Genomic DNA, 25162 nt, shown 5'->3' on the forward strand with positions numbered 1-25162 from the left:
GCATTTCCCTGATGACTAAGAATGTTGAGCAATTCCTTAAATGTCTTTTGCCATTTGAGATTTTTCTGTTGAGAATTCTCTCTTTAGATCTGTTAGATCTGTACTCTTTTTTTTTCTTTTTTTTTTTTTTTTAGATTATTTGGTGTTTTGATGTCTAATTTCTTGAGCTCTTTATATATATTGGAGATCAGCCCTCTGTCAGATGTGGGTTTGTGAAGATCTTTTCTGATTTTGTAGGCTGCCATTTTGTCTTATTTACTGTGTTACTTCTCAGTTTCAGGAGGTCCCGTTTTGTTTTTTTGTTTTTTTTTGTTTTTAAACTATTGATCTCAGTGTCTGTGCTACTGGTGTTATATTCAGGAAATAGTCTCCTGTGCCAGTGTATTAAGGCTACATCCCACTTTCTCTTCTATTAGGTTCAGTGTAACTGGATTTATGTTGAGGTCTTTGATCCAATTGGAATTGAGTTTTGCACATGGCAATAGATATGGATCTATTTGCAATCGTCTACATGTTGACATCCAGTTATACCAGCACCATTTTGAGGAGGCTTTTTTTCCATTGTACAATTTTAGCTTCTTTGTCAGAAATCAAATATCCATAGGTGTGTGGATTTAGGTCAGGGTATTCAATTGGTTTCCATTGATCCACATTTCTGTTTTTATGCCAATACCAAGCTATTTTTATTACTATAGCTCTATAGCAGAGGTTGAGGTCAGGGATGGTGATGCCTCCAGAGGTTGCTTTATTGTATAGGATTGTTTTAGCTATCCTGGGTTTTTTGTTTTTCTATATGAAGTTGAGTATTGTTCTTTCCAGGTCTGTGAAGAATTGTGTTGTGATTTTGATAGGGATTTCACTGAATCTGTAGATTGCTTTGGTAAGATTGCCATTTTTACTATGTTAATCCTACCTATCCAAGAGCATGGGAGATCTTTCCATTTTCTGATATCTTCTTCAATTTCTTTCTTTAAAGACTTAAAGTTCTTGCCATACAGGCCTTTCACTTGTTTGGTTAGAGTTACCCCAAGGTATTTTATATTATTTGTGGCTATTGTAAAAGGTGTTGTTTCTCTGATTTCTTTCTCAGCCTGTTTATCATTTGTATATAAGAGGGCTACTGATCTTTCTTATTTAATCTTGTATTCTGCCACATTACTGAAGGTGTTGATCAGCTGTAGGAGTTCTCTGGTAGAATTTTTGGGGTCACTTATGTACACTATCATATCATCTGCAAATAACAGAAGTTTGACTTCTTCCTTTCCAATGTGTATCTCCTTGATCTCCTTTTGTTATCTTATTGCTCTAGCTAGAACTTCAAGTACTATATTGAATAAATATGGGGAGAGTGGAAAGCTTTGTCTTTTTCCTGATTTTAGTGGAATTGCTTGGAGTTTCTCTCCATTGAATTTGATATTGGCTGTCAGCTTGCTGTATATCGCCTTTATTATGTTTAGGCAGGTTCCTTGTATCCCTGATCTCTCCAAGACCTTTATCATGAAAGGGTGTTGGATTTTGTCAAAGGCTTTTTCAGCATCTAATGAGATGATTATGTGGGTTTTGTTTGTTTGTTACAGTTTGTTTACATGGTATAACATCAACAGATGTTCATTATGTTGAATCATCCCTGTATCTCTGGATGAAGCCTACTTGATCATGGTGGATGATTTTTTTTAATGTGTCTTGGATTCGGTTTGCCAGTATTTTATTGAGTATTTTTGTATCGATGTTCATGAAGGAGTTTGGTCTGTAATTCTTTTCCTTTGTTGCATCTTTGTGTGGTTTGGGTATCAGGGTAACTGTAGCCTTATAAAAAGAGGTTAGCAATGTTCCTTCTGTTACTACTGTGTGGAACAATTTGAGGAGTATTGGTGTTAAGCTCTGCTTTGAAATTCTGGTAGAATTCTGTGCTGAAACCATCTGGCCCTGGGCTTTTTGGGGGGGTGGGGTTGGGAGACTTTCAATGACTGCCTCTATTTCCTTAGGGGTTATAGGTCTATTTAAATTGTTTATCTGGTCTTGATGTAATTTTGGTATGTGATACCTATCCAGAAAACTGCTCATTTCTTTTAGATTTTCCAATTTTGTGGAGTACAGGTTTTTGAAGTATAACCTAATGATTATCTGGATTTCATTATTGGCTGTTGTTACATTCCTTGTAATTCTAATTTTGTTAATTTTGATATTCTCTCTCTATCTTTTGGTTAGTTTGGATAGGGGCTTGTCTATCTTATTGATTTTCTCAAAGAACCAACTCTTTGTTTCATGGATTCTTTGTATTGTTTTCTTTGTTTCTATTTTGTAGATTTCAGCCCTCAGTTTGATAATTTCCTGGCTTCTGCTCCTCCTGGGTGAATTTGCTTCTTTTTGCTCTAGAGCTTTCAGTTGTGCTGTTAAGTCGCTAGTGTGAGATTTCTCCAACTTCTTTATGTGGGCATTTAGTGCTATGAATTTTCCTCTTAGCACTGCTTTCATAGTGTCCCATAAGATGGGTATATTGTGCATTCATTTTCATTGAATTTTAGGAAGTCTTTAATTTATTTCTTTATTTATTCTTTCTTGACCCAGTGGTGATTCAGTTGAGCATTGTTCAGTTTCCATGAGTTTGTAGACTTTCTGTAATTTGTGTTGTTTGTTGAATTCTAAATTTAAGCCATGATGATCTGATAAGAAAACATTGGGTTATTTTAATTTTTTTGTATTTATTAAGATTTGCTTTGTGGCTGAGCATGTGGTCAGTTTTAGAGAAGGCTCCATGAGGTGTGTATTCTTTTGTGTTTGGATGAAATGTTCTATAGATATCTATTAAGCCCATTTTGGTCATAACATCTGTTAGCTCTCTTATTTCTCTGTTAAGTTTCTGTCTGGCAGACCTGTCCCATTGGTAAGAGTGGGGTGTTGAAGTCTGCCACTATTAGTATGTGGGGTTTGATGTGTGGTTTAAGCTTTAGTAATGTTTCTTTAACAAATGTGGGTGCCCTTGTATTTGGAGCATAAATATTCAGAGTTCAGACTTCATCTTGATGGATTTTTTCCTGTGATGAATAGGAAATGTTCTTCTCTATCTCTTTTGATTAATTTTTGTTTGAAGTCTATTTTGTTAGATATTAGAATATCTATACAAGCTTATTTCTTAGGTCCATTTGATTGGAATGTCTTTTCCCAACCCTTTACTCTGAGGTAGTGTCTGTCTTTGATTTTGAGGTGTGTTTCTTGTATGCAGGAGAAGGATGGATCCTGTTTTTGTATCCATTCTGTTAGGCTGTGTCTCTTTATAGGTGAATTGAATCCATTGATATTAAGAGATATTAATGACCAGCAGTTGTTAATTCCTGTTACTTTTTGGTTTTGTTGTTGGTAGTGTGTGTGTGTGTGTGTGTGTGTGTGTGTGTGTGTGTGTGTGTGTTTTCTTTTTTTGGGATTTGCTGGTATGAGATTATCTATTGCCTGTGTTTTCCTGGGTGGAGTTAACTTCTTTGGGTTGGAGTTTTCCTTCTACTATTTTCTGTAGGGCTCGATTTGTGGATGTTATTGTTTAAATATGGTTTTGTCATGGAATATCTTGTTTTCTCCATCTATGGTGATTGAAAGCTTTGCTGGGTATAGTAGTCTAAGCTGGCATTCGTGGTCCTTTGGTGTCTGCAAAACATCTGTCTAGGACCTTCTGGCTTTCAGAGTCTCCATTGAGAAGTTGGGTGTAATTCTGATAGGTCTGCCTTTATATGTTACTCACCTTTTTCCTTTGTAATCTTAATATTCTTTCTTTATTCCATATGTTTAGTGTTTTGATTACTATGTGGCGAGGGGCTTTGTTATTTTTTGTGTTCTGTAAGCGTCTTGCCTCTTCATAGGCATGTCCTTCTTTAGGTTCGAAATTTTTTCTTCTATGATTTTGTTGAATATATTTTCTGTGCCTTTGAGCTGGAATTCTCCTTCTTCTATCCCTATTACTCTTAGGTTTGGTCTTTTCATTGTGTCCCAGATTTCCTGGATGTTTTATGTTAAGAATTTGTTGAATTTAACATTTTCTTTGACCAATGAATCTATTTCCTCTACCATATCTTCAACATCTGAGATTCTCCCTTCCATCTCTTGTATTCGGTTGGTTATGTTTGCATCTTTCGTTCCTCTTCGTTTACTCAGATTTTCCATTTCTAGAATTCCCTCAGTTTCTGTTTCTTTATTGCCTCTATTTCAACTTTCAAATCTTGAACTGTTTCCTTCACCTTTTAAATTGTTTTTTTCTTGGCTTTCTTTAAGGGATTTATTGATTTCTTCCAAATTTTTGTTTTTCCTCAATTTCTTTTTTTTTTGTTGTTGTTGTTTTTGTTTTTTTGAGACAGGGTTTCTCTGTATAGTTTTGGTGCCTATCCTGGTTCTCACTCTGTAGACCAGGCTGGCCTCAAACTCAAAGAGATCCGCCTGCCTCTGCCTCCCAAGTGCTGGGATTAAAGGCGTGTGCCACCACCACACAACTTTCCTCAATTTCTTTAAGGGAATTTCTTATTTCCTCTTTAAGGGCCTCTATCATTTTCATAAAGTTATTTTTAAGGTTGTTTTCTTCTGTTTTATCTGCCTTGGGATGTTCAGGTCTTGCTGATGTAGAACTGCTAGATTCTGGTGGTGCCATGTTGCTCTTTATGTTGTTGAATATATCCTTACACTGCTGTTTACCCATCTGGGTTCAGTACAGGTGTTGATCCTTGTGATGTCTTTGTTGGATGCGTCTTTTGTTCCTTTATTGTCTGTTTCCTTTATTGACTTTGGGCCTGAATGGCCAAGGGTTCTGGTGATTGGCTGGTTGTCAGGTCTAGTGTGGTTGTCTCAGCTGAGGTTTGTGGGGGTTTGGGTGTTTAGATCCAGCATATTGTCCAGTTCTTCTGGCTGCTGTAGGCTTTACTTGTGCCTATTCGTTCTGTTCTTCCAACTGGTGTAGGTTTTGCCTGTGCCTGTTCTAACTGGTGCAGGTGGCGTTTGTGCCTATAGGGTCTGCTGATGTTCCTGGAGAGGGCGGTTCATGGGGAGGCTGCTCTTCTTCTGATTGGTGCAACTGGTGCTTGTGCCTCTAGGGGCTGCTGATGTTGCCAGGCTGGTTGGCCAGGGGGAGGATGATGGGTTCCGTGGGTTTGGGTGGCAGAGTACGTCTTGGAGGTTACAGAGTCCAGTGGTAGCAGTGGTGGTGGAGTGGCCTGCCCACAGGACTCTTACCTGCTGCCTAGCTGCTGGGGCTGAGACAGGGAGGATTAACTCCTTTGTGAGGCAGAAAAATGTAGGGTAGGCTTGATGGATCAGTGTGAGGACAACTACAAGTTAGGAACTTTACTTGATTTTTTTTTTAATGTTGACTGTTCTTAATCAAGTACTTGTTTTGAAATACACTGAATAACATTATCGGAACCAAAATTTTCACCGTCTGTGGGACAAGTACCATAACCTCTTCACCTAATCCAGGGCACCCCACTTTTTACATTCACTTTCTGACTTGGTGCCCTGTCTGTAAGGTCAAGAGGTTCCTTTTCCACCCACTGCTCATTCATTTTGCCATTCTGGGCTTCTGGACCCTGGCTCTTCCTGGATTGCTTGAACCACTGAGAGGTTCTCAGAATGTACATTTCCTTATTCCACCCATTCTAGAAAGCCTCTAATGGTATGGCTGCACCTTAACACCACCAAGTGATTCAGAGTACAAAGGAGAGGTTCTGTGTGACACGTTCTAAGCCTTAGCTGCATGATGTAAACAATAATCAAATAAGTATGTATAATAGTCACTCATTATCTACAGGCTGCATGAAGAAAGAGTTGGCCACTGCTAGGAACTCTGCTTGCAAATTAGATTTGTGGAAGGTAGATGGATGCCTAAAGTAAATTGATTCTCTAAAGGACCATACATGCATGCAGGTAAGGTAAATTATTCTCATGGAAATTAAATCAGAAATAGTGTAATTCTTGGTGATCTGGGCCATGGTCCAGACAAGGTAGAACTGCTTCCCATACCAAGCTAGATCTATATTGTTGGCCTAGAAGTATCTTATAGAGGAGATCTTCACATTTTTCTTTCTAAAATAGAATTCAAAATAAAACTTAGAAATTCTTTCTTTTCAGGAGGATTACTGGAAGGAACTACATGGTCAGAGTTCAGGGTCTCATTCAGACTGACTCCACTGCTGTCAGCTGCTACCTTGGTAAAGTTGTTTCATCTCCTAAACTCTTATTTTTTATCATCTTTAAACTAGGGTCAATTGTGATACTCAACTGGGAAAAACAAAGAGCACAATTCATTTAAATGCTTAGCATATATTCTGATACATTGTGTGCACCAAAACACCACCTTAAACACAGAAAGAAAATTTGAATGTAGCTTCAATTTCACTGCTGTATTCAAAGTTGAGAAGGTGAATAATCACACATCAGATTAAAAATATAGAGTGACCTTCCCTACTACCCAATACGAAGTAAAAAAAAAAAACTTATATCCTATGTGTTGTGATATGCCTTGTTACTTCAGTGTTTTCGTTTCCATTCTGTATGATGAGACGTTGAGGACAGATGCCAGGTTCAATGTGGGAGTCAAAAGGGAGGTGTGCTGGGAAAGTTGCATAATAGTGTTCCACCTAAATGCCATTCTAATCTCTAACACCTCCTTTTAAGTCTGCTGTGATACGTGTAACTCCTGGTACAGCTGGCTGCGCCATACCTGTTCCAGTGTGGTGAAACCTGAAAACTTGGATGTCAAACTTTCATTTGACCAAAAGATAGAAATCTAAACTGATAGGACAAAGAGGCAACAGGTAAAAATTGCAACTCACCAATCAGTGCACAGACTAGTAGATTGGTATCAACCTGTTAGAAATGCAGATGTGTGAGTCTCACCCCATTCTAGCTGAATCAGGAGTTGATTAATGTCAGGACCCTCAGAGATGCACTGAAGTGAGGAATGTTTCACATCATGTGTTTTATTTTCATTTTAGAAATTCTTATATTGGGGTGATGGACCTCATTGCTTCAACCAATTTAATAAAAATGGTATAGTGAGTGAGCAGATGAAGTCCTGAGTGAATGTGTACTGTTGACATTAGTACAGCCATGTCAATCAAGGACACAATGCCTCAGATCCCTGTGGATAGCAAGGCCTTCCTGTGGTTCTACAGATGTTGGCAGTGTATATTGACCACAGTTTCCTCCTCCTAGATCACTGCAATGAGACTGCGCCTCCACAGCTACATATAACAGATGCACCGAGTTTCTGGGGTGCTGGGGAAGCTCACTGAAAGAACACATTGCCCACTCAGCCCCAGCTTTTCTCTTGTGTGTTTGTCCTTTCTTCATTTCCTGTCAGGTCAGTCTCAAAGGCGTGCAGTCACGGCATTGTATGTTTCCTAATTCTAGTTATTGATTGTAATCTTTGCCCATGGCTTAGTGAGAACAAAGACCAGTCCATCACTGTTACCATAGCCAACCCAAGTCTTGCTCCCTCCTGTGATCATAGTACCCTTGAACCAGAAGAGTTAGCTACAGGCTTTGGGCTCAGAGACAGGGAGGCAAAGTTCCAGTTCTTCCAGTTGCCTCTCTGAAAATTAAAATAAATTAATTCAGTCATTTGTAAAACAGGGATAATATTAATAATATTTCCATATTTAATCTTCCAATGGCTCTTCTGACTTATATCACATGTGCTTCTCTGTGTGATCAGTTCATTTTCCAAAGTCCTTTGTGTGGCTAGCTTCAGGCACCCTTTAATGAGTCAGAATATTCAGAATAAATGCAACTCAGATTCTCTGGTTGATTTTATGCAGTTTTTATTGGAGATTTATTTTCAGACTGAGGATGCATTTTTCATTTTCTATTCATCAAGCTTGCTGTGCTCAGCTGTATCCTAGCTCAAGAGACATGGTACTAGCAAGGAAAAGAAAGATGTTCCTCCATGGAACTGACATTGTAGAGACCACTCCACACACTGTAAATATGTAGTATACAACAGACTTTACTTTCTGTTTAGAAAAACATCTATAGGGCATGGGATTGCTGTATTCTATAATTCTTAGTTGAGTAAGACAATGTCAAAACTCAAAGATGAAAAGAAAAGGGCTAGAATAATTTTATTACTACTAATGTTGTAACTCTTACAGACCTTAGGAATTATGGGAACTGCTTCATTTCGAAACTTATAAATAAATAAAACACAGGTGTAACATTTTTCAGTCATTCTGCCACTCAAAGTTATTTTTTCAGAGTCCATTACTGAATGAAAAAATTTAGGAAATTAGGCATCAATAAATTTGAGCCTGAATTTGTAAAACCTCAGATATTAAAATTTCAGAAAAGACTAAGAGCTAAGTTATACTCAGGTACTCTCACTATTCTTATAAATAAATAAAGGACTTATAGGGTCATTTTACATACAAAATTTTTGACTTTACAAAGACATCATAAGCAAGGCAACAACAATCACATTGTTTTTCCTATTTGAAGCTGGTTCTTTAAAAACAACACACCGGGCATGGTGGTGTATATCTTTAATCCTATCACTCAGGAGACAGGTAAGTGGATCGCTGTGAGTTTGAGGCCTGGTTACATAGCAAATTCCAGGACAGCCAGGGATACACAGAGAAACCCTGGCTCAAAAATCAAAACAAACCAACAAAAACACAACACATACATACATTTTATAGATATGTCTTAAACTCAAATATGCCTCACCAAATCTGTCTAATAAGTTGCTGAGATACGGTAGGTTTTTCTCTTTTAGTAAGAATGATCTTAGTTTGAAGATTAGTTGATAATGCCCAAATTCTAGGTTCAAGTTCAGGTGTCACCATTATGGCCTTAAACTGATCCTAAAGTTTTGCAGGTGTAAAACATGTCTCAACATAGCCATTAGCTTAGCAGAAGAACCCTCTCTCGCCCGAAGTTTTGCTTCGTTTTATTTTCCTCAGCTCCCTTGAAGAGAAGAAATAGACAACAGATGAAGTTTTAACCATTAGGAACTCCCAGAAAGCTTATTATTATATACAACAAAACTCTCACATCACATTTCCTTGATGGGTGATGAGAATACACGAAGTCCACACTTCTTTTTCCTCAATTTCTGAGAACATGGGTGCACTGAAGGAAGAAAAAATTCAGAAGGGTTTGTTCTCCTGTCCTTAATTATGGCTACGTGTAATTGGGAAAGCAATTTCCTAAACAGAACTTGAATAAACCTTGAATAACAGGTTTGTGTAACCCAGGCCCTTCTCAAGCCTGACTTGGGGCTTGGCTGTTTTTCTCAGCAGCAGCAGAGTGATGCCTCTTCTGAGACTCATCTGTACGTTTGCTTTTGGAAAGTGAACTTGGTGTTTTGGGGAATCAAATCCAAACCTTTTGAAACCATTTAATCCCCTTTTCACACAACAAAGTAGAATACATTAGAACGAAAACAGTGGTTTTCTTTTCAAAGCACCGCGCAGGCCAGTCTTCAGTATTTTTCCTACTTTGCTTCCCTCTAGTGTCTCAAAGTGAAGTGTGCATGGAAATTTTACACACGGACATGCCCTGCTCAATGAATTTGTTTATCAGAAAGAAGTGGTGCAGAGTCCTCTTGTCCTTTTAAAGATTCAAACCCCCTCTGTCTCCCTAAACTACCAATAGCACCTCTTCCTGGAAATACTTGGTTCTATTTTTTTTTTATTTAAACTGAATAATACTAGAGATCATAAAAGTGTGCAGATTTCAAGCTCAACTTGTATTTTATAGGTGAATAATTTACTATAATGGAGTGTTGACTTCATTATGCTATAATACAACATTTTTAAAGGAAGGGAGAAATCTATCAACATTTAGATTTCATGTGTATTGCACTCTACTCTTAGAGACAGCATCTTGCCTCTTTCTGGTAATGTTTTTACATCTGTTTTTGTTTGTTTGTTTGCTTTTAGTCTTGTAAAAGAAAACATTCAAAGTTTGTCCCACAGCAGGAACTGTTACTGCGTAAGTATTGCTACTTGGTTAATGGTCTAAATGAGACTCACTGTGCTTTGTGGTCACTGTGGGCTGATGCTTTGGAACTGTGATTCAGAACCACTCAAAGTCCCCTTTGTTTGAAGGCAGGGAATACATCACCAAACACATTTCCAAGATTTGATATCTCACCTTTCAGGTTGGGTGGCTCTCCCTAGTGACAGGTGACTAATCAAAGAATCTAGGTGTGATTGATTGCCAGTAAGTGACACTCTGTCTTTTTCTCAAACAAGAAGATGCATTGTATCTTGAATTGTTTGTGCTTACAGCGATACCACAAGACACTATGTATGCCACATCTTTGCCTGCTCTCCATCAGGGAGTAGCCTAGATGACAGCCAAAAAGCGTCATTCTGATTTTAGTCAATTCTCTAATGTTTTTATTTTTAGGGATTAAAGGTTATTTTTCCTTTTTAAGAAACAATACATATTATTTTATTAATTCTTGGGGAATTTCTTACATGTGTGAAATATATTATGAGCATATTCACCCTTCACTATCTATCTGTCTACGTCTTATATCCTTTTGAGGTGTAAGGGAGAATTGTTAGGCTGTAATTAATAGCCCTGGTATTAAGAAGAGAAGAGGTTCTGGCCTGCAGGAACACATACAGGCAGAATACTGTATACATAATAAATAAATAAATAAATAAATAAATAAATAAATAAATAAATAAATCTTTAAAAAAAGAAGAGAAGAGGTAAGGTAGAGATGAAGCAAGCCTGGGTGAGATGCTGGTTTTGGCATTGTTTTAGAGACACTTGGCAGTAATCTTCAAAAGAGGGTGTGTTTATCTTTCTTGGCATGGTTTCTGTTTACTTGTCTCAGAGCCCCACCTTTTACTTGGAGTAGCATTTTCTTCAATATGCTAGGCAACTGTGCTGAAACTTTCCAGAGCACCCAACTCTCCAGTAAGTTAGAAACAAATTAAATTTGGTTGTTTGTTCCATCCAGTAGAAAAATAATATCCAGATGATTGTATTGCAATTCAGTGTTGCTTGATATACTGAGTCAAGCACTAAGAAATTTGAGTGCTTCAAAGTTGTGATAACTCAATATATATAAAACTATAAGCCCCAAGGCTATTGGTTGCTCTGCATAACTTGATGGTAAAGCCCTGTTGCTGAGGACAACACTTACTTGTCCTCAAACATGGAGAAGTCAAGCTGGTGCCCAACTAGAAACTTCATCCCTACTAACCACTTTTCACAGTACTAGAAGGTACTCCATACACTACTGGAGGGAAAGGTACTCATCAATGTCACCCATCTACAAACCCTGTGCTCTACAAGAGTGATCTGCTGCAAGATACACCTGTGCAATAGTGGCACAAGCATAGAAGTAACCAACCACCTTTAGACTGAATTTAAGGCCCACTCCATGAGATGCGACTCATACCTGGTACTGCTAAAGTGGCCAAGAACTTGTGACTAGATAGGTCACGGGCCTAGGGAGAAAATTATTACTGTTATTCTTCGAAAGAAGCATAGCAATAAAATGACTCCTAATGTCACACTGCTCTACCCATAGATCAGTGCATCATTCAACGTGCAGCAGATAGCTTCTTTTTTGCAAGAGATGGAAACTATTATAGAGATCCACAATTGGACACCGTGCAGAGGGTCAGAAACTTTGGAGCACTCAGGTGTAAATGGGATGTCTGCATCAAACCCCTCCCCTCAAGGCTCAGCGATCCATGTGGAAGAGAAGGCAAAAAGATTTCAAGAGCCAGAGGTGGTTACGGGGTAACACTATCTCCAAGACACAACTGGACTGATGCACGTATGAACTCACAGAAACTGTGGTACCATACATAGCACATTGCACAAGTTCACATCAGATAGGGTCCCAGCACTGAGAAGGGAAAGTAGACATAAGGTCCCACCCCTAACCAAGAAGCTCTTTGCAATTGATACCTGCTGGCAAAGGGAAAAATCAGTTTTCTCCAATGAAGTGTGATTGGATATATCAACCATAATCCGGGGCAGGCCTCCATGTCCAGGAGTAGTTAGCTAACACAAAACATTCTCCATGGTTTGTTTGTATTTTTTTCTGGGCTTTTAATTTCATTTTAGCATTTTTTGTTTTATTTGTTTTTTTGTTTTTGGTTTGGTTTGGTTGTCTTTTTGGGAAAGAGAGAGAACATAAAATTGAGTGGATAGGGAGGTGGGGAGAATTTGGGAGGAGTTTGGGAAGAGGAAAATGTGATGAAATGTATTATATGAAAAAATTTTAAATAAAAAGTTTTTAAAAACCATAAATTACCAATGAACATTTTATTTTACTGAAAGTGTTATTCTACCTTTATTAGTCATTACTAGCAACTTTACCTTTCAATAAAAATCATAACTACTGAAGCTATTTGTATTTGAAGATCTACATTTTAAGATAGAAATTTGTGAAGGGCTAATTGCTAGTGTAAAAACATTGTGGCCAGATGGATGGGTGATAGGGATAGATTGACATGAAGATCTCCTCGAGTAAGAACTCTCTGGGACTGAAGGCTTCATGAGGACAGGGATCTTTGATTCGTGCACTCATGCCTCTGTCTACAAAGTGCCTGACATATTGTTAAAATAAAACTGTAAGATTGTTTGTTACTTTTTTTCTTTCTGTGTGTGAATTTTCTTTTTCAGCTAATTTTTTTCACACAAAAATAGAGTGATTTTGCTGCCTTTTGAAGAACAGTTGGGTTCTGCAGGCTAATACATGCTTGAAAGAGGAAACATTCTTCAGAACTCTGACATGCTTGGCTTCCTGTTCCCATTATCTTTCTCATAGCTTTCAGTGAAATTATTTAGGAAACTATTCCCCTATTTAATGACTAAATGAGATCATAAATGTATCTAATATTAAATGTTGTATCCAAATAAAAGGATTCTCCATATGCAGTGTTGAAAAAGCAGGAAAGGCTCACTATGTTCCATTATTATTATTGTTATGAATACTATTACAGTGTGTTGGGAGGATGTTCATGTGCTACAACACACATATCGGGCCAGATGACAGTCTTGTGGAGTAGGTTCTTTCTTTTCCCGGGCTCCAGGGATTGAGCTCAGGTCATCAGGCTTGGGTGGCAAATGCCTTTACCATCTCTCTGGCACTAGATTTTATTGTTGCTAAAATTTTCAGTTGATTAATATCTTTCATATTCTATGACCTATAACCATCAATAAATTTCATCAGCCCCCAAATTAAAGTTGTATTTCATAACCAAATTAAGCTTTTGAGAAATAATTTCTCAAGGGCTTTCCATAACTGAAGGGTGTCTGTGCAGAGTATTCATGGTATTTAACCTGTCAATGGCTATTAATGGCACCCAATTTCATCTCCCTTCATGAGTAATTACAGTGCCATTGGCCCAGAGCCAGCATTAGAGCTTCAAAAATGAGTAGAGATATTTTATTTCATATCCAAAACCTATGTGTTACAGTTACAACATTGTTATGAACACAGATAAATTACAATGAGGTACTGTAACTAAAACAACAGCAAATGCCACAACACTGGGTATGTAGAAATTGATAATTCTCGACCCTATATTAATACTTTTCCCTTCCTGTCTGTGCTTGAATGGGGTTCCTGGGAATTGAGCTTAGAGCCCTGAACAGTGGTAGGCAAGTGCACTGAGCTATACACCATGCCCCCTTTTCTACTTTATATTTTAAGACAGGGTGTTGCTAAGTTATCCAGGCTGGATGTAAATTTGTTCTGTAGCTCAGGCAGGCTGTAAATCTGTGATCCTGCCTGGTGAGAGAGGAGACAAAATCCCCAGTTTCATTTTCCATTTTCTATTGAAGTTAGTTGTGACCAACTGACTAAATTCTAGCTAACAAGAAGGAAGTGAAAAGTTTGGGGTTGGAAGCCTAGTGAAGTCTTTTTAGCAAAGGAAACTTGCTGTCCTGAACGTGGATGTAATGGTTGGTGCTCCAGAAGCAAACTTGGAGGAATAGAATCCCAGAACTCTGGGCCTTTGAGGATGGAGTAGGTGCACAAAGATGGCAGGACACTATGACAGGAGCAGCCAGGACACTGATGACTCACCAGAATCATGATTGACACTCCCTTGACTTGGGTGTAGAAATCTGTTTCTGCCTTAAGTTTTTGATATGTCTACTCTGTTACTTTAGTCTGATGTGATTCCAGATGATGCCAAAGGTGCTTTTTGTTTTTGAAAGAAGGATGCTCGGGAAATTATCAGAGAGGAAAGTCTTGAATGATTGTTTTAAAACAGTGGTTCTTGCTAGGTGGTGCTGGCACACAACTTTACTCCCAGCGCAGAGGCAGAGGCAGAGGCAGATGGATCTCAGTGAGTTTGAGGCTGGCCTGGTACAGAGCGATATCCAGAGAAACCCTGTCTTGAAAACAAAACCAAAAAGAAGCAGTCGTTCTCAATCTTCCTAATGCTGCAACCCTTTAATACAGTTCCTTATGTTGTGGTGACCTCCCACCATAAAATTATTTCATTTCTACTTCATAACTGTAGTTTTGCTACTTTTATGGATTATAATGTAAATATTTTTTTAACAGAGTTTTGCTAGAGGGGTCACGACCCACAGGTTGATAACCACTGTTTAAAGGAGTCCCAGGAGGAACTGTCCTAGTTATAGGAAATAAGGAATCCATGGGATTGTTTATTGCTACCACATGCTTCATTAAATACTGTTTTATTATGATTTTTGGTTTTGAAATAATTTCATACTTAAAAATTGACACCAATAGTATTAAGAACATATCTTTACCCTTCCACTGGATCCAACTATTACCACCATTTTACTCTATTTCTCTGACAGTTTGTTTTCCTCCATCACGCAGTAGCCATTATATGAATATGAAGCTGTGCACATCACAGTCATTTTTCCTATACCACTCGTGCCCTAGACATTTCCTAAGAAAAAAATACTCTCTTTCATAATAAGAATTCGGTCCACAATTAAGTGACGGTAACACGGAGGCACTGGTGTTTCAGAGCTACTGTCCTTCGCAGGTCTCACCTCCTTACTTTGCTGCATTTTTCCCTCCGATGTAGGACATGGCCTGTGCTCAGGTATTTCCATAACCTTCAATAATTATCTTCTATTTCAATGACATTTTGAACATATATCATTGTCCTCTTTTTTACTTGAATATTCCTCTTTGATCTTCTGTTTTCTCTTGGTTGGAGTCAAGTACACATTCTACACCAGCCCCTTCTCTGGTGACATCGTGTCCTTCTCAAGGTATCCCATGTGGAGTCAGACAAAGGCCATTGCTTCTTACTGCTGATCTTAATAAGGTAGTGAAAGTGTTGCTTAGTTTTCACCCTGTGTAATTGCTTTGTTTTTAACTTGAAATTAATTAGCAACATGTGTGGTAAGACCCTTTAAGTCCATGCCAAGTTTCTGGTCTTCATCAAAATCTCTTTTTGGATTTAGCATCTGTTGATGTTTCTTGTCTGATCAAATCTTCCTTTTAATACTATAATAGTGTAAAATGATTTTTCAATCTCTTTCACCCCTGACATTTACTTGCCAGCACTCACTCAGCTATTTACCTTAAGCAAGAGAGTTCCATCCCTCCCCTCCCCTCCCCTCCCCTCCCCTCCCCTCCCCTCCCCTCCCCTCCCCTCCCCTCCCCTCCCCTCCCCTCCCCTCCCCTCCCCTCCCCTCCCCTCCCCTCCCCTCTCCTCCCCTCCCCTCTCCTCCCCTCCCCTCCTCTCCTCTCCCCTCCCCTCCCCACTTCCCTCTAGTTGCAATGCATTCTTTTTTTTTTTTTTTAGCCATATTTGTGTGACCCATCTCCCACAGCAAGGCTCTGGCTTTCAACTATACAAACTCACTAATTCACTGCTTGACCCTATAACATATCTGAATTGTTTCACAATCATGTCACGTGTACCACTACAATAAGTAAATCTATTTTACATATGTAAATTGTAAAAATAACAAATTTATAATAAGTAAATCTATTTTAAAAGGCATTTTGGGAGCTGGAGGGATGACTCAGTGATTAAGAGCACTTGCTACTCTTACCATAAGTTTGGATCTAGGCATCTACGTCAGACCATTGACAAATCTCTGTAACTCCAGCTCCAAGGGATCCAATGGCCTCTTTTAGCCTCCATGGGTACCTACACACATATGTGTGCATATACATACACAGAACCGCACACAATTAAAATACGATAAAAATAAATTACTTGTTTTTAGTTGTATACCCACCTCTCTCATTCCATAAATATCGTTTTAAGAACAAAACAAGTTTCAAAGTTATCAGTGTGCACTCCTGTCTATTCTATTGACCTAAGACTATAAACTTAACTTGAGAATGACTAGAAATGGTTTTCACTCCAAAATCCAGGTTTCTTATATTTGGAACATTAATATTGCTGAGTGTAAATCTTAAGTGACTGATACGTGTGTGTATATGTTTACATGAGAGTGCGGATGCAAGTGTGCATGTCTACATGTATGCATGCATATGTGTAATAGCTATTGGTAAGTAAAAATATTTGTTTAAAATTGACTTACTATTGTTTTTTAACACTCAGCAAAACAGTGAGTTCTATCATATTGCTAAGTGTAAAAAACAGTCTGGGAAGGCTACATGTTGAGTGATTCCAACTTTTGGGAAGAGGTAGAATTACAGGAACAGTAATTATAGGAACGGCAAGATAAATCTGTAGTTTCTAAGGCTTGGGAAAGGGGGCTTAGGGGATGAATAGGCGGAGCAGGATTCTCAGGGCAGTGAAGAATTCTGTATGGCCCTGCATGCCTGAAATGCATCTATAAGAAATGTATATGTAATAATCACCACAAAAGAGTAAAACTCGGGATTAAATCACACAGTACCAGCAATTATAAAATCAAACGATTATTTGGGGGAGAGACATGAGAAGCTAATATCTGTTCATTTAATTTTTTTCTGCCACGATACCAAGAAGCTACATAAAAATTCTCCAAGGGGTTGTGGTGTGTTCCAGGCTCTGTTGTGTTTTAGGTAAACCTGGAGACGGAGATAAAGGTGTGGTGCTCAGACATCCTGGCTGAGTATCTCAGGCTTGTTTTCCAAATGAACATGAAGAGCAGTGGGAGATTCTGTCCCCAGGTCAGACCCAGACTTTTCAGGCTCACTGCCTGTGTCAGCTTGTTCGACTAGACCTGGAACACAAGCCCTCTTTCTTTAGTACCTCCCTCTCCACACTCACATCCACACCCACCACCCACCATTTCACTAGCTCCCTTTTCAACGCACTTTCCATTTTTCATCTCAGCCCCTACTCTCCTTCAGAGTAGTGTCATCTCTTGCCTAAGATGTGGCTCCACCCCCCGAAACATTCTCACCAAGGTTGGATTTCTGTAACCAGGGTAGTCTTTTGTAAAGAAAAATAAAAGGCTTTAGGTGAAGCAAAACATAAACACAGTAAAATGGTCATGCTTTAATTATGTAGCTCAGTTCAAATTTATGTTTTTATACACTATAATCACTATTTAAATCACACAGATGTAGTGAAGCCTCTGATAACCCAGAAACCTCCTGTGTGGTCCTGTTGCAACATCCTGGCTTTGGCCAATGGGAAGGGAAAGTGCCTGATAAACGCAGGAAGCAGTGTCTCAATTTACCTTCTGTGGGAGGGAGGTCAATCACATTAACATACTATGCTAAGAAGGCCTGAGAAATGTCTGCTGTAGCAAGGCAGCCATGGGCTCATTCACAATTCTGTTATCATAGAAGAAAGGGAAAATAAATTGTGATGGAAGCCTAGTCGCTTCTGCTACAATATTATCATCCTCATATTTTTCTAACCCATAAAATTTTATCTCACAATATATTTAGCACTTTACATTTTTTTTCAATAAAGTTAATAATCACCCACTCCACGTCCTATATGCTTTTTCTTAGATGTATTTCTTGGAGTTTCATATTCTAAGCACTATCTTTATTTAATTTTCTGTGTGGTCTATGTTATCGTTCAGACTCACTTCTTGGAATCCTGGCCAATAAGCAGATAATACGCTGGCCTGCCCAGTGTCCTGATGTCATCTTATGTAAAGCCCACTTTAAGAGAAAACTCTTCCTCCTCCCCTCCCTTTTTCTTTACTCCCAGGAGGTGTGCACCCCCTCCTTTCTCCTTCCCTCCGTTCTTTCTTCCCTCCCCCCAAAATAAACTTTCCATGTGGACATGTGTCTGCATGGTGTGAGTGGCTTTCCACCACTCCAGGCCAAAGCGCCCACCCCCACCCCCATGTCTGCATGGCTGGTGTGTCTCCCTCCCTCACCGTGGCACCTTGGCCCAACCAGCTGAGGCCTCCTGTGCACCGTATCGTAACAGTCTATAGAGGGTAATGCAAATTGATTTAGTATGTTTCTTTTATGTATTTATTTATTCTTCTAAACTAACACCATTGCTTGGTATGTTTGTGGGTGGTGCCTACATAATCTGTGTAACACAAAACACACAAAATTAGAGTTGTCAAAAGTAAATTGTAACCAGCGTGTTTTTTATGCTGGTGGGAATGTGCACTCAAGCATGTTTTGGGTAGTAGTTCCTTTGTGCTTGCCTCTCAGCTGTGACGTCTAAGGTGTGATCCCCCTGCCATCTTGTCTGTTCCTCCCTGTCACCATCTGACGGACAGACTCTTCAGAGACAAGTTTCCTCTTCTGTCTTATGCAGGTCCCGTGGTGTGTAGCTGATCTTTACCTATGAGCCCTTCTCTCTTGAGCATCCTCAGGAGATAGGAACGATGATTAGAGGGTGAAGCTGAGAGGCTGGTCTTCAAAGGCTCTGCATTGGAGTGGGCTGGAGAGTGAGAAGAGCTGTAGACCATTGCTCACCACTACCTTTTGCTCCAGCACACAATCAGAAATGATCACAGTGTCCCTGTGCTAATGTCCCCAAGGTTTTCTATAACTGCTTTCTCCTCTATCTTTCTTGTTTTTCAGCTGGTCATGATGGCTTAGAGGAAGTGGCTGATTTATTTCATTTGCCTCTCCCCATGGATGGCCTACTCAGTCTTCCTTGTTACGAACTCAAAATAACAACCATCAAAAAAAAAATTCTTTCAGTGCTCCACCTGTTCCATTCTGGCTTCCAGGAGGGTCATACGTGGTTCACAAATGATTCACAGACCATGAGAGCTGACTCCCGTTGAGAGTCAACAAGGCCCAGGATGGTAGCACAATTTATTTCTGCAGGCTCCATGATTCATCCACCCGGCATGGGACTCCTCTGTGATGTCAGCAGGGCAGCAGATTACACAAATAAGCAGACCACATGTCACGACAGACAGGGAGTACCTTCAGCTTGAATCTAGTAGGGATAAAGCTAAAAGATGAGGTTGGAACCAAGTTCTTCCTCCCAAGCCCTTGCTTTTTCCAGTGACTGCTATGGCCTGCAGAAGGACAGTGGTATTTCTGGTATTCCACAGAGGGAAGCCTGTGAGGAAAGAGGAAAGCAGGGGATATTCATGTAAAGTACCCAGTGTTACATCCATGCCTTACCTGGGTTAGTGTACAATCACTTGCCACTGTAATTTTTTTTTTTTAAATATCTTACAGGTATCAGTAGCAGGGGAAGTCTATAAAGATTTCAACATAAATATGGATTTCGGGGTAAGTACAATTTAATAGTAATTTCCTTTCAAGAAACTCTAGATCATCCTGTGCCTCTGGCTGAGGAACTTGTTCTCTGTGCCACACCTCATGGGGAAGACTCTGCTGACAAATTCCTTCCTCCACACAAATCCCCAAAGAATGCTGTTGAGAGTGTGTTTGCTGGGCCCTGTCAAGTTACTCTGTGGAGGGTGGGTCAGCACAGCACACAGGGCAGGCCGCATACCTTTCTGGGGAGACCCAGGAAACTGCCCTGCAAAGCAAAGGGCAAAAGAACTTGGGAACCTCAAGTGTTCACTGGAGTTCGGAATTTGCCTGAAGGTGTCTAGAGTACCAGTTTCTCTCTCTCTCTCTCTCTCTCTCTCTCTCTCTCTCTCTCTCTCTCTCTCTCTCTCTCTCTCTCTCTCTCTCTGTGTGTGTAAGTGGCAGTTGTTGGTCATTATTTTAAAGTAAGTTCTTATGACCCCCTTGACCAGTCACCTGTCTTTACTGATGCTCTTTTACTGTGATATCTTTAAATTCTCCCCTAATAATTTTACACATTTACAGGCATATGGAATGACATCTCAATGTGTCAACCATGTGTGATGATCAGATCAGGGTAATTGGTATAATTTATAACCTCAAATACTTACAATTTCTTTGTGTTGGGATCATTCCAAAATCATCTCTACTGTTTTGAAATATTGGTCTTGGTATTGAAACACTGTTAATTAAATGTGCCGCCCACAGCCACCTCACTGTGCTGTGGAGCACTAGATGCTACTTTTCCCGTCTAACGTTGTCCCTGGGCCTGCTGACTTCCCTGTCTGACTCACCCTCTAACCCCGTCTTTCCCAGTCCCCGGTAACCAGAATTCTGCTCTTGGATTTTGAAGCTGACATTTTAGTTTTCACACTTGATTGAGACCATGGCAATATTTGTCTTTCTGTGCCTGACTTGCTTCACTTAACAGGACTGACCAAATTTTTAACATTTTGTGATGGGTCTCTGCTCTTGACAAGTCACAGTTATGTGAAATGTGATGGTACTCCTTCCTTTTGCTCTTAGGGTTACTCCAGGAGTGCCTATAAAAACTCACCATTTTTTTCAAGGTTCTGCTGAGAGGACAAAGACAAAGGCATGCATTAAGCACCTCTTTGGATTCCACAATCTTGTTTTTATCACTATCAAGTATTATATTTATTATGAATTGCCTCACCCAAGGGACTTTTCACAGTTTTTTAACTATTGGAAATCATGAGAATTGGGGCCAACTGTAACCTCTTAAGATTGTGGTCAGGGGTAGGACACCTGCAATTGACAGTCATTCCCATGGGTCCAGGGAACTGTTTACACTGACTGGTTAAGAGAAAACTCACCAATCGAAGCAGCCTGAGTTGTGTGAAGGAAAGTGCGCAGTTGCAGATGAACCAACCTCGGTTCAGGATCCTGGCACAGGCAGGGCACAGGGAGGGCCTGTTTGGTCATGGCACCAATGCTATTTATTTGGTGACGTTATTTACCGGGTGCAAGAAAACACAAGGTACAAGGGAACCCACTATAAGAGTTTTTATTAGGGGACAGAAAGGGTGGAGGTGGGTAGACCTACCGGTAAGAAAGAGAGAGAGAGGTGCGCGGGTAGGGCCTGCTTTTATAGGTCACCTCACGCATGTGTATATGGGCTCACGTAAGTATGCCACGCATGCGCATAGATTACGTGATCACGCTTTGTGCAGATTACGTGACCATGCTGTGCGCAGATGACGTGGGCTGTAAGGCTCTGGAGTGACTAAGCATTTTGCTTGACTGCTGACACAGCGCATACACAGTCGTGTGACTCCAGAAGTGGCTAGGAATAATAACATAGATTACACCCATTTCTGTAAGTAAATGGGTCAGTAGTGGTGGCCTACATTCACATGCAGAATGTATGAAGAACAATAATTGATTCTGCAATGTAGACACAACAACTTAAAAACTCTCCCGCCTTCCCAGTTCATGGTTTGCCATTCAGACTTGAATGGCTCTTTCTTTTAATGATGGAGTCTAGTTACAGTACTTGTCAAAAGCTCACAAAGAAAACATTAATGGATGAAGAAGCATGCATTGAACGTCTCTTTATTCCTCTGTACGCACCTTCATCTAGTTGATGGTCAGGATTCTGGGAAGACAAGTCGAATGAAAACTTGTTTAATAAGTTTAATAAAATGATTATTAAGTAGACACAATGGAAGACAAAATGGAACTCAAAGGTGAAAACATTAAAGTGTATCAAAACAAGTGGGTGGGTGTCCATGTAATCAATATTGGGGTGCTTCCTATAAGCAACAGACATTTGGCTGTGGGTGGGAGGGAATTCAACCTATTTTTTGTGGGGCCCTGCTCTGGCTCTCAGTAGCTTTGGACACGGTCTGAACCACCAAACTTCACCAAGCATCCCACAGTAGAGAAGAAGCCTGGAGTCCATTGACTTGGCTTAGCAGGGCCCACGGTTGTGGTTACAGGCGTCTTGAGATTCATGCTGTTGCATAACAGACATGTACACTCCCCAGCCTTTCTCCGCAGGCTTGGCCATGGGTGTGTGAAGTCAAGACTCAGTCCCTGTTTCTGTGTTGCAGAATGATAGTTGGGCTGGATAGACAAGTCAGGTGATGTGGCTATGTCAGAGGGGGAGCAAGGGCCAAAGTTAGGCTGGATAGACAAGTCAGGTGATGTGGCTATGTCAGAGGGGGAGGAAGGGCCAAAGACTGGTGAGAATGTGAGGACTGACTTTTCAACACAGAGACTATGGAGGCTTGACTGAAAAGACTTCTCCCAGGCATTGTGGAGCACTGTGTGATAGGAAGCAGAACAATGTGAGCAGCAGTAGAAATGCTGAGAAGCAGCGAGCTCCTCCCTTGGCCATTTGCCTGATGTGAAACTCTAGCTACATTTTTAAGGTCTCTGGATCTCAGGGCTTTGTTTCATTCCTGTGAGTTGAAAATGATGATAGTATTTTGCAGTGTTGATATGAGATGCCATGAATCTGTAATCTTAGCACCGGGGAGGATGAGGCAGGAGGACGGCCAATTTGAGGCCAGCCTGGACTACATAGGGAAACACCGCCAAAGAAAAAGAAGAAAGGAAAATAGGAAGGAAGAAAGGAGGGAGGGAGGAAAGAAGGAAAGGAAGAAGGGTTAGAGGATGTGGGAAGGAGGGAAAAGGGAGGGAGAGAGAAAAGGAGGGAGAGAGTGCTGTGGATATTGCTCTGTATAAGTAAAATGCTGATTGGTCAGTGGCCAGGCAGGAAGTATAGGTGGGACAAGCAAAGAAGAGAATTCTGGGAAGCAGAAGGCTGAGGAGGGGAGACACTGCCAGCCACCGCCATGACAAGCAGCATGTGAAGATGCTGGTAAGCCACGAGCCACGTGGCAAGGTATAGATTTATGGAAATGGATTAATTTAAGATGTAAGAACTAGATAGCTAGAAGCCTGAGTCATTAGGCCAAACAGTTTAAATAATATAAGCATCTGTTTGTTTATTTTATAAGTGGGCTGTCGGACTGCTGGGGCTTGGCGGTACCCGGAGAGAAAACTCCAGCTACCAGAGAGGGAAAGGAGGGAGGGAGGAGGGAAAAGAGGGAGGAGAATTAAGAGAGAAAAGAAAGTTGAGAGGGTGAAATCAGAGAAGGCATGAACGGCTAGAAGCTTGTTGACATAGTACATGGTCCAGATGTGCCCCACAACTTTGAATGGACGGCAATATCACTTCCACACAAGCTAAGCTAGTGAATCTTATTCTAGTCTCCCGGACCACTCAGAAGCTCATTATTACTGTTTATAAAATGAAACATTTGCTCAATCCTATGCTCCTTTTCTGCTTTAACATTCTCCTTGCACAAGAAGGGAGAGAAGCAGGAGACAGTCTTTCAACAGGACTGGTCTGCAGAGACCAGCGGCTGGCTAAGTATCAGCTCCAGCTGTGGCAGGGCGTTCGGCCATACCCACTCTTCCATGTTGCCCACCGCAGCTTCACAGTGCAGTGGCAGAGCTGAGGTGTTTGCATACAGCCAGCATAGCCCCAAACAAAGTATTTCCTATCTAGCCTTTAAGAAAAAGATTTCAGGTCTCTGGCTGAGTTGCCATGAAGGGGCAACACGTTTATTATCTGATGCCGTCACATCTATACTGGAAATCAAGTGTGTCACGTTTTATTTCTAATGTTAGCTTTGAAGGCTTCTTCAGTTGTTGGGAGGAATTTCCTCTGATGGGGAGGAAATATTCTGAAAGATTTTTTTTTTAAAAAAATAACTCATATTTTAAACTGATGATGGTTTTGGAATCTTAAGTTGTTAGGTCATTTATGTAATGCTTGTATATAGATATGTGTAGCTGAGTCATGTTTTAGCCTGCTTTCACCTCCTCTATATTGGGTATTAGTAGTAGAACTGATAAAAGTTAAGTTTTGTTTTTATGAAAGACACAGGAATATAAGCCTATATAACCTTCCCAGATAAAATGATTCTTAAGTAGACACAAGAGAAGACGAAATGGAACTCAAAAGTAAAGACATTAAAGTGTAGCAAAACTTTAAAAAAGCACAGGATACACAAAATAAAAAAGCAATTGGGACAGGGGAGATAGTCAGCAGATAATGACACAGATCACATGGTGGGTAGAATTAGATCTCTGGAGTCCACGTCAAACTCCGGATGTGATGGTTCATAACCACAATCCCAGCACTCCTCTGGTGAGTGGGGAACCACAGACAGGAGGTGGCCTGGAACCTTCCAGGCTGGCTAGTGTGGAGCATAAGCTGCAGCAGTAGAAACCCCTCTGCCTCAGTAAGCTAGAAGGTGAGGACTCACAAAGTTGTCTCTGATTTCCACAGGCATATGGAGGCAAGTGTGTGCCTGCACACACACGTACACACACACACTCACATACACACACACACATACACACACACACTCACATACACACACATACTTACATACATATACACACACACATAACCACTCCCACATACACACATACACACACACATGCACACACACATATACACACACACTCACATATACACACATACTTACATACATACATACACACACACATAACCACCCCTCCACATACACACATAGATACACACACACACACACACACACACGCACATGTACACACATACACACTCTCTCACACACACACACATACACTAACACTAAAACTCTCAAACTATTGAATCCAACTATTTTCAATAGCCTTTAGTTATAACTACTCCAGTAAGAATAGTTATACTCTTGGTTGGGAGAAATGGTGTAAAATTAAAATGATGACATGGTATGCTTATGTAAAAACTTCTCAAAACCAACATTTTCTAGGGACACAATTAGAGAATTTAATTAATCACAGATTTGTTATGGTAAAGGATGACTCACTATTTTACAATAATACGTGGGAGATTTGAAAATTCCAGAACTATGTGGAAGTAGAAAACAAAATCAGGTTCATTCATTTGATTATATAAAGCACAGGGACTGGGGACACTTTGGAGGTGGATTGTGAGGGGATTGTGAACAAAGAAGCAAGCAGGCAGGAGAGGGGTAGGTGTGGGGA

General features: G+C 40.1%; 1 protein-coding gene across 12 annotated transcripts in view; it reads left to right on the forward strand.

Annotated features, from left to right (window-relative positions):
* LOC143267454 (uncharacterized) overlaps positions 1 to 25162 on the forward strand; it is a 44171-nt gene that overhangs the window by 16195 nt on the left and 2814 nt on the right. For 2 of the 12 annotated variants that reach the window (XM_076545514.1, XM_076545515.1), the window contains 4 exons: positions 5783 to 5898; positions 6103 to 6182; positions 9915 to 9966; positions 11528 to 12580. In XM_076545514.1, the coding sequence (XP_076401629.1) occupies positions 5889 to 5898; positions 6103 to 6182; positions 9915 to 9966; positions 11528 to 11814 (429 nt within the window). In that variant the 5' untranslated portion in view covers positions 5783 to 5888 and the 3' untranslated portion in view covers positions 11815 to 12580. Of the gene's footprint in view, positions 1 to 2055; positions 2352 to 5782; positions 5899 to 6102; positions 6183 to 7188; positions 7337 to 8933; positions 12633 to 19534; positions 20009 to 25162 lie in introns of those variants that run through there. The other 10 variants (XR_013042589.1, XR_013042588.1, XR_013042586.1 and 7 more) reach the window with 10 other exon arrangements.

The sequence above is a fragment of the Peromyscus maniculatus genome, chromosome 9, assembly GCF_049852395.1.
Source record: "Peromyscus maniculatus bairdii isolate BWxNUB_F1_BW_parent chromosome 9, HU_Pman_BW_mat_3.1, whole genome shotgun sequence".
Taxonomy (NCBI): domain Eukaryota; kingdom Metazoa; phylum Chordata; class Mammalia; order Rodentia; family Cricetidae; genus Peromyscus; species Peromyscus maniculatus.